At 35.3% G+C, this 15,214-nt stretch overlaps 1 protein-coding gene across 4 annotated transcripts; it reads right to left on the bottom strand.

Moving 5' to 3' along the window:
- Window positions 1-24: 24 nt before the first annotated feature.
- On the bottom strand, window positions 25-7,997 carry LOC131164948 (probable phospholipid-transporting ATPase 4). 4 transcript variants are annotated; one of them, XM_058122510.1, is made up of 11 exons: window positions 7,636-7,997; window positions 4,926-6,857; window positions 4,710-4,820; window positions 4,140-4,416; window positions 3,969-4,057; window positions 3,755-3,827; window positions 2,906-3,142; window positions 2,617-2,742; window positions 1,341-1,439; window positions 1,012-1,203; window positions 25-923 (listed from the first exon to the last, which is right to left on the bottom strand). In XM_058122510.1, exons 2-11 carry the CDS (start codon window positions 6,734-6,736, stop codon window positions 255-257), a joined length of 3,684 nt encoding a protein of 1,227 aa, XP_057978493.1. In that variant the 5' UTR covers window positions 6,737-6,857; window positions 7,636-7,997; the 3' UTR covers window positions 25-254. The 4 variants fall into 4 exon arrangements, with proteins under 4 accessions (XP_057978493.1, XP_057978496.1, XP_057978494.1 ...); XM_058122513.1 differs by having other exon boundaries at window positions 2,906-3,115; XM_058122511.1 differs by having other exon boundaries at window positions 4,926-6,803; window positions 7,636-7,943.
- Between the last annotated feature and the right edge of the window lie 7,217 nt (window positions 7,998-15,214).

Below are 15,214 nucleotides of genomic sequence, written 5' to 3'. Positions count from 1 at the left end.
AAGAAAACAAGCACATATAGCTAATAGGTTTAAACTATTTTTCACAAGCTATACTCATCAAACCTCATAAATATTGTACATACAACAGCTTCAGTGCTTTGGTTTAAAGAATGGACTCCCAACTGAACCCGCTAAACCAGACAAAAAATACCAAGAAATGAATTAACGAAGGACCACTACATAAAATTGCAGAAGGCCAGAAACCCGAAGGGGAAAAAAAAAACGAAACCAAAAAAGAAAGCACATTGTTATGGTTACGATTGGGATGCTGCTGTTTGTGCACAAGCGGAATGTTTCTTATGCAGCTTCCCTTTCAACTGCCTGATCTTTGCATCCACCCTTGCCGTGAAACCTATCTTTGTTTCCTGTCTTGCTTTGGACCGCTCTCTAGTCCACATGCGTTGATCCTCGACATCCTTCTTGTAGTACTTGATTTCTTGGATGATATGATGATCCATTGGATTAAACGATCGTTGGAAAGATATGTGGGCAAAATAAGGGAGAGTGCAAGCAACTGTTACTAAAAGGGTGGCACACCAGTAAATTGGTGCAGGCGCAAGAGCTTCTACGAGAATTTGAAAGGCATTCCCAGAAATGGTTGGTGAAAGCATGCCATAGAGTAAAAGAAACAAGTACCAAGTGGCAACACTGCCCCAGACAAAGAGATGTTGGATCCATGTGAAATGGCTCATTGTGAGTGCAATCTGGGAGTTGACAGCCCAAATGATGCAAGTGAACATGGTGGTGCCAACAGCAGCCATGTCAGCAGTCTGGCCTCCAGCACGGAAAGCCTGGTCGTAGAAGATGATAATGTTGAGGAAGAATATTATAAGGGAGGAATAGAGACCATTTCCCATCCACCCAAATATCCTATACCAGTCAAAGAACAAATTTCTTGGCCCTTGCTGATAAAGTGCAGGGAACTGTAGACAATAAGGTGTGTAAGCGTGGGTCAAAGAGTAGCCAATCAAAACATGAATTTAGTAACATAGGAGGTAATTCATAACTAACCTGTAGGCATACTTCAGATGACACATCTTGTTCAAAAACCCCAAGGGAAATGACAGGCAGAGAGGTAAGAATGACATTAAATAATATCATATACCAATCGTCATAAATGGATTGCCCAGAAAAGCTTGCAAATGCCTCGAAGTAGAAGAGGGTGAGGCCAAAAGCTATGTTTTTGTAGAAGAAATAGCAGATCTGAACAGAGAATATTGCGACTTGAAATGAGGTTAAATCAACAAGAAGCATGTAAATCGAGAACATGCATTTTGCAAGTATACAAACACATCAAAAGCAGGAAAAGGAAAAATCAAGTGGGACACTTCTATTATTACCATTTGAGCAATCCTCTTATAGCACCAGTGTCCATGAACAACCAGAAGTCTCTCTAGAAACCGGAACTGAGCAATAGAGAAGTCACTAGCCATCACAGCCTGCAAAAGAATGAAAATTTTTTAGCACTCCGTAATATACTAGCATCCAAGAGGAACAGTGGAAAAATCAGGTTCATCAATTTTCTAGTGGTCCAGACTAGACCCATATTTACGAACCACCATTATTTTTTCCTCCAAATGGGTACCAGGACTCAAAAAAAAACAAGACGAAGAAGAATACAAGTACAAATTTTAAGTGATAATAAGCACTTCTTTTAAGCGCTCCCAAACAGCAGCTAAACCTTTAAAACCTCACGTCCCAATAGGTGGGCTCAGCTAAATGAATCCTTTTCTACTGCTCCACTTGGTCTAGGGGGCAGGGGCAACATCTGGAAGTCCAAGTGCCATCAAATCCTTTCTTCCTACTTCAAATCAAATTATTCTATATCTTACTCGCCTCCCCCCACACCAACCTCAATATCCTACTGGTTTGCTATACAAACGGTCTATGTTGCAAGTCCTCAAGCAACATTAACCTACCCTCCTCATAAATTAAAAGAACGTGTAAAGAGATTTGTCATCTGATGATTATTTATTGTCCACAAGCGATGCTCTTTAGCTTACTGCATATATGTTCTATCCTTTAGATACCATTCAAACATTTTTTGTGGAAAGCACCATCATTTTCTCCTTCTTTAACAAACAAATGCTGCTATTTTTTTAGAGGGGAAGGGGTTGGGTTGGAAGTTTCAATGGTTCTATTAACTATAGCCTGCCATCAATATCAAATTCAATAATGTTGGCAGCCGGAACCAGGCTGAAAAAGTTGAAAGCCACTTCAACCTTCCAACTTCCTTCCTTCATGGAAAAATTGACTATTCTGGAACATTAGGTAAATGTATTGAACCATAGGCTCAAAATGGATTTGCATCCCATCAAGGTCTAGATACAGCAAAAAAGGCATCCTCATCAGGAATTCAATAAGTTGAGAACCTTTCCTGCCAAAGTTCCAGATGGACTCCAACATAGCAAACAAGCACAATGCCCTACTCCTTTTCCAATTCAAAATCCAGTCTTTTACTACCCTATTATATTAGTTATCGCCAACAATGAAGTAATATGAAAGGGATACAAAGAACACTGCCATCTGCATCAATAGCAGAAAGATATTTCTAACAGAAGAGAGTCTGAGAAATATGCACCAGGGAAAAATAAGCACGATTGGTATGTTACAAACCTGCATACCTTCAACCCCGCTGATGCCAACACCAATGTCTGCTTCCTGAATCATTCCAACATCATTTGCACCATCACCAATTGCTAAGGTGGTTTTTCCAGTTCCTTCTTTTACTAACCTTGTCACCTAATGCCAACAATAACAGACAAAAGTATAAACCTGACAGAAGTAAACACTTACCCCCCCGCCGCCCTCCTTTTTGATGAATATTATTTTGGGTACACAAAAAGTGGAATAGGCAAAGTTCAAATAACATGTTTCATCAGGATTTCGAGGAAAAAAAATGTACCAGTGCCTTCTGCTTAGGAGAGACACGACAGCATATGACAGATGCACAGTCAGCAGCTAAATCCAAGAATTGATGCTTCATATCATCCTCTAAAGCGTGAGTCAGAGTTTTCCCATCAATAATTAAAGCAAATGCAGCATGAGGATCTTTTTCCAGCTTGATCATTTGAGAGGCATTAGTGATTTGCATCAAAATGTTCTCTTTCACAGCCTGCTTAGTAACCAGCACCAACAAAGTCTGAAGTGGATGAGATCACTTTGATGAAATCAATAATTGTCAAAATGAGATCCGAATTGCGAACCAAAAGCTTAATTTTTGTGAATCAAGAATTGGAACTTGAATTGAATTGTAAATTCAGCCCTGATTCTAAAAAACAAGTGTGAATGGCATGAACATATGTAAAACAAACAAAATGTAAATATATTTGTGTATATATACACACACTGACTAATGATAACATGGCTAAATTATAAATGCATCTGAACACTGCTTAGAATAGTTCTAATGAGACATGTACATGGACTGCATTTAGTTCAACTCTCAAGGGTCAAGGCTGTTGGAAAAGGGTTCAAGGCCTTATGTATTTGAGTGAGCTTTGGGTTTTTAACAGTTGGGCTCCACTGGAATCCAATAGAATCTGTTGGGTTTAGGTTGCACCTGACTTCTTATAAAATGGCCTATCATAAGGATCAAATTGAAAATTGTACAAATCAGCTAAGAATTCACAATTCTTGCTTATTATGATTCAACTACTTGACAGGAATTGGTAGGCTAGTGAATTGAATCAAAATTTATAATTTTGACAATAGTGAAATCAATTAATGTAATCCTTCTGTATGCAATATGTACCTCCTTGGAATCAGAATTAATTGTTGTTATACAGATCTGTCTCATGCCCTGTCGTAGTAAACTACATGAAAATCTGCATCGCAAACACAAGAATTTAATTACAATGATCACATGGAGCATCTTTCAATGAAAAGTTTCGCCACAGAGCTACAGCTTCCAAAGAAAGTAATTACGCATCAATAGGGGCCCTTTATTAAATTAGTAAGACACAGACCCTATGTTGATTGCAGTTTCCATCTTATCCCCTGTCAGAACCCAGATCTTCAGACCAGCTTGTGCGAGTTTGTCAATACACTGAGGCACCTAGAGAGATGAAAAGGAAATTAGGTTTAATACAAACAAAAATGACAAATTTTCAGTTAGGCACTAAGCAGCACTGGAGTACCCCTTTCTGCAATTTGTCCTCTACAGCAGTTGCACCAACAAGGATCAAATCCTTTTCCACCATATCAGCTACCCGTTCAAGCATTGCCTCTCTGTCAACCCCAATAGAAGTCTTTGCTTTGTGAAACTCGCTGCTCCAAGAAGAATATTCAGACTCTTCAAGCCTTCTATAAGCAAGAGCCAATGTTCGCAAACCAGCTTCACCGTATTCATTCAGATGCCTCCTGGTAGCTTCCTCATACATCTTTCCATTCTTTGATAGCCGTTCAAAGATGATGCTGCATATGGCCCCAAAAGAAAAAAAAGAATAGTAAATAGCATTTTGAACTGGATTAAAAATCAGGCTAACATGGTTCACAGACCAAACAGCCAACACCACCCATTTTTCTAGCTAAAAACCTATTCATGCTACAGCAGTCTAGTGATAGAGGTGATAGTCACCTGTTTGCCTCAAGCAGACACTGACATTATTAATCTTCAGACATAATCCCAATACCATATGGAAGCTGAACCCCCCTCCCCAGTGCATTGAAGGAAATCAAAAATTTTGGAAGGATAACGTGAACCAAACCTGTCTGCACCTTTGCACAGGAGAAGAATCTGCCCATCCTCATCCCGCACAATTACAGACATTCTCTTTCTTTTGCTCGTGAAATCCAGCAAACCGAGAATTTTGAACTCCCTGAAAATTTTCCAGAAAACAGATACGATGCTACGATAACCAGAATTTAACAGGCTACCAAAACAATCCCAAATAACACAAAAAAAATTTCATTTATATCCTGACCTTTCAACTGGTTGTCCACTGGAAGGATCTCTTTCACGAATGATAATGCTTGACTGGGTTCTTTTACAGAACTCAAAACCAAATTCTCTCGCAGCAACAAGAAAAGCTCCTTCGTCTGGCGACTCAGCTTCATAGTTGAAACTACCAGTTTCTTCATTTGGCTCAGGGATCGCAGTGTGACAAAGTGCTAGTATTCTAAAAAATAACAAAACGACTTTTGCATTGGGATCATTAATCCAATTTCCACCCATGAGACGACTGTCCTCAAAACTAAACCCCTTTATAACAGGTTTCCGATCCCTTCCATCTTTGGAGGTAATGACAGTCTCCAGTTCGACCTCAGGTATCCTTAAACCAACTCTGCTACTGTTGTCATGCATAGAAACAGTAGAAATTTCAGAATCCTGTTCTTCAAGGTCAAAAGCCATCTGCTTGGCAGCAGCAAGTTCAACTTCACTAGAGCCCACACCATATGCCGTACCAGCAATGGAACACTTGAGAAAATCCATCTGATTGCAGGTTAAGGTGCCAGTTTTATCAGAGAGGATTGTGTCAACCTGGCCTAGCTCCTCATTCAAATTCGAGGTCCGTGCTTGAGCAGGATTTCCAGACTCTTCATCATACATGTGCACGTCCTGGTTAATGAAGGTAGCCTGTAGGACCTTCACAACCTCAATCGAAACATACAGTGAGATGGGAATTAAATATCCATACATGATAAGAGCAGTGATCAGATGGAAAATTCCTGACAGAGCAGCGTTATTGGGATCATAAAAGTCTGTAGTATTCTGGGGCATTAGGTACCACCAATCTGGCATCTGGAACTTTGTCTTCACAGAAAAGCCTATTGAGCTGATCAATGAAATCAATACAAGGAGGGTAAAGAGAAAGTAAATAATATGGTCCATTTTTCTTTCTATTCCGCTCCGCTTTGAGGGTGACTTTGTTCCATTTTGCATGACTTTGCTATCATGACCAGTAAAGATTACCACTCCATATATGAATGCTGTATTCCTAAGCTTTGAATCCCTGAGGAGGATCTGACCAGGATCGAGGGGATATACTTGACGATCATACTCAAAATTTCCCACAAAGGTGTAAAGATTGGGGTTTGGATCTTCACATCTGATAATTCCAGTGAAATCCTTGAAAGCTGCATCATTGTCCAAGGACAGGGTTACCTCTAGAGATCTCTTCACCTTCAAATTTGTCTCGCCATCTAAGTTCATAGTCTCCACATAACAAATCCCATCATCATAACTTGATGATAACAGAAGCAAATCTGCAGGAAAAAATTGATCTTTTTCCACTTTCACCACATCCCCTACCCTAATTTTTTGCCACGGTTTATAACCAAATACACCATTCCCTTTATGAACACTAGCTTTTCGTGCGTTAACCTTCATGTCCTGAATAAACCTACGCCAATCTTCCAAAGCTTCCTTTGCCATACTAAGCCCCACAACAAATGCTAAAGGTGCAATCATACTCACAGGAGTGAATGGTGAAATGGGTGTCAATGAAAGAATTGCAGCCAGAAGGAAGTACAGATTGGCAACCCGCCGGAACTGCTCAAAGATCGCCTTAGGAAGGAATGTAACGACATTGTACTTTGTGGTTGATATGTAATTCGAACAGTAATTCAGAGGTTTCTTCCTATGGATATAAGGTTGGTTGCAGTGCACAATTCGTGAGAACCCAGGGCCTTGGAAGGAATGTGGCCCTGCAATCTCAGTAGCACTTGGCCGAACACATGCAAATGTGTAAAGACTGCTCCGTTTCAGCCTCGCCCTTATTCTGCCCCGTGTCATCTTGAAGGGTTTCACCTCAAACCAATTATAACTGACACATATTCACCCAAAACAACTGGAGCCTTGCCTTCCCCCCAAACGTTAAAGAAAGCTTTAGGCCTTTTGTTAAAAAATACTCCAGCTAAAAAAGAATTGCAAAGAGATGAAGGAAATTAACTCACAACACATGGATTCGACAAGAGGCAGCAAAAAATAACTTGGGATAAATCAAACGCAATACGAAGGAAAAATAAACATAAAAATAAATCAAACCTGATGCAGTGACATCACAAGATTCTTAAAAGGGCTCTACATTGTTGTTTCCCAAAAACAAAGAAACAAAAACCGTAAAAAAAACAAATCTGCTTTCAAAAGGAGATTTGCATTCCCTAATTTGAAATTTTTTTTTTTAATATAAAACAACGAGATTTGAGGATTCTAGAAGAATGTTGAGCAAGCATGAAAACAAACATCATCCACAACAGCCATAAAGATTACAAAGATCCTCATATTAAACACACCCACATTTAACCAAACTTAATCTGTTGATTCAAGAAATCAACTACTAACAATAATAATAAATCAAACCATAATTACAATTAACTAAAACTCAAAATCATCCTTAAGAACTGAAAACACAACATCGAAACAAATGCGAGAGATACGGAGACAGCCGTAGCTTCTGGAGCTGGAACCGTTAAACAAGGTCAAACAATTTCCAGCCAAAAACAGAACACGGGGCTCAGATTCTTCACAATAAGAAAACCCATTACCCACATAATACAAACCCCCCAAAAACGAAAAATCGAATCGCTAATCATCCCAGCAAAAACGACATAAACCCCCACAAAATTAAAAAAATATAAAAGACGAATTGCGTTTGTTTTCTGGGAAAAGAGCACGAGACGAGAAAAGGGTACCTGCAATCCCAAGCATCCTCCATCCGCAAGATAAGTTAAAAACCCATCTCGCAATACACCAAGAGATCGAAAGACGGTCAAACTCCGAGACAGAAAATCCAAAGAGAGGCCTCAGATCACAGTGGGGAAAGATATATCGAGACAGAAGACAGGGTTTTAGGGTAAAGAAGACGATGCCCCCCCTCTCTCCCTCTATCTCTCTCTCTATTTCGTCGTCGTCCCTGTCTCTCTCCGGCCGGTGGGGAAGAGTTTAACCAGTGCCAGGACTTTCCGGGCCACCTCCCCTCCTCCTCTGCTATATTCAGTATATAAATTTAACGTTTATTTATATATATATATATATATATATATACACTATATTTTCTGATTTTTTTTCCCCCACTTAACTGATTTATAATTTTAGATTTCTAAAAATATTACGCGCATTTTTATTAATATTTGAAAAAAGAAATTCTTTAAACCCTCCGTTTCGAAAATAGAAAATGAGCTGTCCAAAGTTCATAAAAACAACAACTTTGTCTGGAGAGAGAGACTTTTTGGGACCCACTCCATTAACCGGTGCGGCTTACGTGGCAGGTTATGTGTAAGAAAGGTCGCATGCTGGAGCGGACAATATCAGCTGACAGGGTGGTGCACGGATTCAGTCTGTTGTCCCAATCACAACTCGACGCGTGGCCGCGATGATTAGTCGAGAATTCCCTTCAGTGAAGTCAAGAACCTTCTTGGTCTACGTGGCATCAATTAGAATGATGAATACTTTTTTTAATGACCAATGCGCCCCTCCGCTTCTTATATGGTAAGGTACGCGGGTGAGCAAAGATCTTCCATTTAAAATGAAAAATATTGCCACGAGATTTAATAATTAAATCTCATAAAAAATATTAATTAGTAGATTTTGTGGTAAAGTATTTATGATTTTAATATTTTATAATTTAAAGTAATGATATTTAATTGTGTAACTCTATCACCGACTTACATTATTGTTAAAATTTTTTTAAATAAAAAACTATATCATAACTGGAGCATAACATATATTAATTTAAGAATATTTATATGTTCTTTCGAGTTGCATTTTTCATAATATATATATATTTTTAAATATATAATTTTCACAAAAATAAAAATAAAAATAAATTATAACTAGTTTATTTACTATTATACACCAAAATGTATTTGGCAACATCAATTTCGGGTCTTGAATTTAAATTTTGATAGATTTAAACAAATTTTAATACAATTTTATATTACATTTTATCCAAATTTAATATAACTCTAAATTCAAAGTCTCTCCAAATACATAGTCAATATTTTTAGGATAGGTTGTGTGTATTTTTTATTTTCTTTTACTCAATAATAAAATTATGAACGAATAATTAAAACTGCACAAACATATGATAATTTAAAGAAAATCATTCACATAAATATATTATTATTATTTTTTAAAATCCAACATATAAAAATAGATACGAATAAATATTTACTACGTGAAATTTGAGAATAAGCTTTCGTTCCTTCATCAAAATATTTGTAATATCATTCATTTTAAAGAAGAAAAAAATTTAAACATACATGCATAACATGTCGATCATATAAAAACATAAAATTATAAATATGACATTACCCATAAATTTAAATAAATATATTAGCAATAAAGCTAAACCTAATAAAATAGCATGTACTATCATGTCCGATATTAGAATAATAAATATTAAAAAACTAAAATAAATATTAATTTAATTTATTATATCTCATTATAGGGTACCAAATATTAGGTATAAAATTAAAATATTCACGCGTACAAATATTTTTTTTTATATTTATAATTTTTTTTTATGCCGGTGTAGTTGTCCCCATAAAGAGAGTTGTGGAGTCCCACTACGGACGGAAAAAGCAAAAGCCAGAAAAAAAAAATAATTTTAAAATTTGAAGTCAGCAAGGCGCTTTTTTTTTTCTTCCTTCTATGAATAAATAATTAAGTATAATATATATAATACTTAGATTTTCTTTAGCACCAAAAAAAAAAAAAAACCTAGATATTCTTCATTGGTAGGTTGCTAAGAATTTTTTTATTTAATAAAAACAAGTGGGATATTGCAGGTGCTGTAGATGGACGTGCGGACTAGTCAATAATATTTGATCTGCTCTTTGCCCAATATAATAATAATAATAATAATACTTTTAATTTTCCAAAATATAACTACCTGCCTAAGTTTCTATATTATAACTTGGTAAATTTGGAACTTTTCTAGTTAAAAATTACGGTTCAAAGAACATTTTCCTGTCAGGTTTGCGGATGGAATGTGAGAACGAATGGAATAGGATAAAAATTTAAATAAGGAGTGCGAAATCATGTGATAAATTCGATTATATTCTTTTTAATTCCATTACGCTCCTATGAACCAAACTTATAGCTAGTTAGAGGTTTCAGTTTCAAGTCTTAAGAGTGTGAAATACATATGCGATGAGAGATGAACTACCTTCCGTCTTATATAACTCGGACGATGTGTGAACTATTAATTGAAATTTAAAAAAAAAAAAATTCGTTTTTGTAGTGTTTGGAAACATGATTTTTTGTATCTTGATTTAAATTTGTGTATATTTAAAAAAAAATTAATACATCTTTATATTTTTTTTATTACATAGGAACTCCAACCACCAACGAACCCTTCGAATCTCCTAGTACGGCACCAAATCTACGAATCAGTGTCCTTCACCCCCCCTCAGGTCTCGCTGGTTAGGGTAAAGTCCGGACACGGACACGACTTCCGTGCATCAGTTAAACGTTCGGCCAACTCGATCCTCGGGACACAACTTCATTATCATCTTTATATTGTGTCTTAGTCAAATTAAATATAAATTTTAAAAAGTTAATGTTCCCAAACATAACATTAGGGAATTTAAATCGCAATAATTATTTACCAAAATCTTTCTGTTCGCCAACCAAGTATAAATAATTAATTAAACTACATATTAATTAATTAATTAATTAATTACACTACTAAACGTGTTTACAAAATAAAATAATGGGGGAGGGAGGAATCCTCTTTCTTTTGGTCAGCCATCACCACATGTTCCCCACAAATAGACTTAACAAGTAGTCAAGTCAATTCTGCACACAAAAGGATTTATAATTTTTTAAATCTATTAATGAACAAAAATTATTAGATCTAAATGCAAAATTTATCGGAAGAGATAATACACATTTAGATTTGAGATTATGCAAAATGGAATACTAAATACTAATTTCAGTAATGTGATTTATCGGGTTCAACAATCGGTAATGAAAATTCGATGTGAAGTGAGACAGTTATTTTCCGTTCACGTATAAATTTGTTGAATGTGCACTTTGCGCGTGTGACGGTCAAAGACGAAAGGGGGTTTGAAATTTTAATGAGAAAGAAAATGGGGCGATCCAAATTCATTGTATGTTTAAATATAAAGATGTAAATTAATTCAATGCAAAATCAAATATGATTATTTAGGTTGAGATGGATGTGTTACTCAAAGGAGAATACAGTGCATTAAGTACAAAATATAGAGAAAGATATTTATTGCACTCGCTCCGTTGCATCAACACACGTTAAATATGCATATACATTATAGCATAAACTAAAAATCGAAGCACATTAAAATAAAGATATTTTTAAGGAGTCTACTTACAATGTCTAAGAAGAGCTAGCCTCTCTTAATAGTACCCAACTCATTGTTTATACATTAAATGAACATAGTTAAAGGCTATATGGAAACAGAAAATAGGCACAATGGCCCTAATCAAGTATCCTCCAAAGGGCGTGTTTGATATTGTAGTGGTAGTTGGTAATTATTTTTTTGGATTAACAACAGTATTCCAAACATTTTTTGTCCAGACTAATCTGTTGCCTATGTCAGTCGTGCCCATAGCCAACACACAAAAGGCAAATCACGGATGTACAACGCAAGCGGCAGGAATCGAATCCGGACCATTGGGGTTACTAGCATGGTCTAAGGCTCGCCCTTACCACCTGGTCATATGCCTCGAGATGATTATTGTCGTTATTGCAGTTGCAATTCATAATTACTATGGTCGTTACAGTTTACTATTGGAATTTGTGATAAAAGAAAATTAAAATTTCATAATTTTTACCAATATTTGATATTGTTATACAAATAAATGCACAGCGGAAACAAACAATCTTACAACGCAGCAACCAACTGTGAAATATACAAAAAAAAAAACACAATCACACATATTATATAAAAAGTAATAAAACAACGATACAAAGAATTATATAGTTTGGTAATGCTTACATTCATGGGAACAAACGGTAGTGATCTTTTACTATCTTCTGTCAAAAGATATGAATTACAATATAAAACATGTATATTTAACCCTCGCAGAGGTTTTTCCCCCGAAACCTAACCTATCAAACTTCCCAATTCAAAATTTGAAAACCAGCGCTAAGTAACTGAGCAAAACCATCGACGGTTTTAGACATACCGTCAACAGTTTAAAGTCAAAACCAAATAGTCGATGTAACACTGCAAATCCGTCGATTGTTTCTTCTACACTTGGACAAAACTGTTGACGATTTCAAGCGAACCGTCGCCGATTTCTTCCTACAAGTTAGCATCTCTGTTTTCCACCATGTTATCTTTATACCTGCATTTGACTCAAAATATAAATCACATATTACAACATATATTTTTTAATATTTTATTTGTTTTTTATGCCCACCTATGGTAAACGTTGGACTATTAGAGAATATTTATAAAAAGTTAAATGTAATATGTTAGGACCCTGTGAGCAATAAACAAGCACCAAAAAATTGAGAGGCACCAGAAATTACGTGGTTCGGTCTAGATTGACCTACACCCACAGAACATACCACAATTCACTATACAACTGGAAAAAATATAATCTCTCAGGCCTCTTTTTTCTTTTCCTCACTTCTCTAGATTCTCTCCTTCCTCTCTGTGTATTACCTCTCAACAGCTCTTTTATATTTATAGATAGCTGGAGTAAATTATAATAAATAAAATTGAGAAATTACAGTCATCTTCAATTAATAGCCGCGGATTACAACTATGCGGACGCGTCTACAGCTTGTGTCTCCTGGCTCCAGCTACACAACATAATATTCGTAAAGTACGAATCCCACATTTGGTTCTGGAAATGTCTATCCTAAAAATAAATTAGTTATATAAAAGATTGTGTTGATGTCATTAAAAAAAATGTAAAATTTTTTATGAATTCGTTATAAGGAATGGATAAGGAATAATTATTCTCAAATTTTCTTATGACAGTGTATACTCCTTTATAGCTTTCTTATTACTTGTGGAATGAAACAATAAAGAACATACAAGAAATAACAGTTTCTTATATCCTCAAAATTTTTACTATGTTCTATCTTGTAGTAAAAAATATTTTAACCCTATATTAGGAGATATTTTGAATTTAAATTTGTACTAAATTTGGATAAGATGTAATATGAAATTATATTAAAATTTATCAAAATTTATCTAAATTTAAATCCAAAGTCGGTCATACTTTCAAATATTAAATAAGTGCTAAATTAGTGATTGTGACAATGCCCTATTTGCATATTGGAAAGTGAAGTGGTGAGAGAGAGAGAGAGAGAGAGAGAGAGAGGGGGGGGGGGGTGGAGAAGAAGAAGAAGAAGAAGAAGAAGAAGAAGAAAAGGACTGAAAGAGAAGGAGAATGGGGAAGGCCACATTTGAATTTGTGAGATGAAGTTTCTTGGCAAGATCCTTCTCCCTTCTTTTCCACGCCCTTATCTCTGTGCACTAATTGACGCTTGTGGATTTCTGGCACTTGATTTTTGATTTTGCTTTTTCTTTAATGACAGGATAGATTTGTCATGACTAGAAGGCTAGGCTAGGCTAGGCTAGGCTAGGCTAGGCCTCACCCTCACAAAGTCTCTTTATTTTTTGAAAATAAGGACAATTATGGCATACCATAGCCTATCCATCCTTATAACCCTAAAACCTCCGGGACTCCCTCCCGAGATCCCATTTGGATAATGGGTTTTGCTGAGGTAAAAAGGAAAGGAAAAGAAAATAAGAAGAAAACTTATTCTCCATTACATTTTTTTCTCTACATCAAATGCTATTAAAAAGATATTTATTTTAATATGAAAAAAAAAAAAAGTAAATGCTAATAGTATATAAAATCAAATTTTTATCCATTAATTTGATTATATATTTTTAATTTTTTTTAAACTTTCCTTGATAACCAAACATAAGAAATTAGATTCCTTTAAGTTTTTTTTCCTTTTCATAATATTTTGTAAGTTCCAAATGAGGCCTAAAAGAGTTCGGAGGAATTTTCTCACAGGAGACTTGAATCATGAACTTCCCCACAAGGGGTTAGGATATGAATCACTAATCCAAAGTCCGAGTTCATTCCCATATGATCACAATGGTTAAATAATAAAAAGACTTAGTTGTCTTTTGTTATATATGTTCTTATTTAATAAAGATGTTTTCTTCTTTTTTAAGCATACATACGCTCACATAAAAAAAAATGTTTAAAATGCTTATTTACTTTAGTATAATAAATATGTGGTTGGATGGTTGGTCCTTCCCACAAGATAGTTGGGGCTAAATTTTATAAACAAAATTAAAAAAAAAAAATAACTAGTTAAAATAGATAAAAATATATTACTCACATTTATTGTGTCTATTTAATAACTTTAAGAAAACAGTCCATAGATAAATAAGAGAGAGCACTAATGGATCTATCGAAAGCGAAAAGTGGATGAGGGTGGGTTAGGTGGTCGCCTCGAAGTGACACACCGTGTCGGTGCTCGGGTACGGTGTCAAATATGCGAAGATTCCTACATCATTCTGGACGTGCGTAGGTAAAGAAGTTAGTTCAGGTAATTAAGATTAGATTAGCAACTTGGAATATAATGACACTTACAGGTAAAAACTTGCACGAAAGTTTAAAAAAAAAAATTGCTTTGTTATAAAATAATTTATCCCACATTTTAAAATTTTGATTGCTTAGGATCTTATGACACGTCCATGATGTGCAATTGTATTTGAAGCTTTTAAGTTTTTAATATTACGAAAAAAGTTAAAATACAAAGTGATTTCCTATTAATTAAAGATCTTAATTCTTGAATCGAGCATTAATTTTAAATCTTGTAATCTTTCAATAAATTTAGTAGGGATTCAGTTTATAAAGACTAGATTTAAAATTTCAAATGTGTTTGGATTAAATTAACTTGTATTAAGATTATTTTTATAATTTATTATGAAAGAGTTATCGAATCTGTGACGTTTCTTAATTTGGTATCATTTGAATAAGTTCGAGTAACCTTATCAATATATATATATATATATATGTGTGTGTGTGTGTGTGTGTGAAAAAAACCCTAGATTTGTTAGGCTTTGAATGAAGCATTAAAGAGCGCAGCCCCAAAATAAAAATATAAAAACTTATGGATGAGGACCTCAGTGTTACGTGGATCTCAAGATATTCTTGGAGTCATGTGGTTCAGAATGAGTGGACCCTGACTTTTTGAACATGCCATTCCAAAATTATTGCCTCGCCCCAAGGAAGGAACACATCAAG

The sequence above is a fragment of the Malania oleifera genome, chromosome 9 (genome assembly GCF_029873635.1).
Source record: "Malania oleifera isolate guangnan ecotype guangnan chromosome 9, ASM2987363v1, whole genome shotgun sequence".
Classification (NCBI taxonomy): domain Eukaryota; kingdom Viridiplantae; phylum Streptophyta; class Magnoliopsida; order Santalales; family Ximeniaceae; genus Malania; species Malania oleifera.
The sequence above is the reverse complement of the archived record's forward strand: the minus strand, read 5'-3'. Positions and strand labels throughout refer to the sequence as shown.

What these genes read in the sequence shown, in the direction of transcription:
- LOC131164948 (XM_058122510.1), bottom strand. Translation starts at nt 6,736, where the DNA reads ATGACACGGGGCAGAATAAGGGCGAGGCTGAAACGGAGCAGTCTTTAC. An exon ending in AGTGGACAACCAGTTGAAAG is followed by an intron (nt 4,821 to 4,925) that starts GTCAGGATATAA and finishes GAAAATTTTCAG; the next exon opens with GGAGTTCAAAATTCTCGGTT. An exon ending in TTAATTCTGATTCCAAGGAG is followed by an intron (nt 3,143 to 3,754) that starts GTACATATTGCA and finishes CATCCACTTCAG; the next exon opens with ACTTTGTTGGTGCTGGTTAC.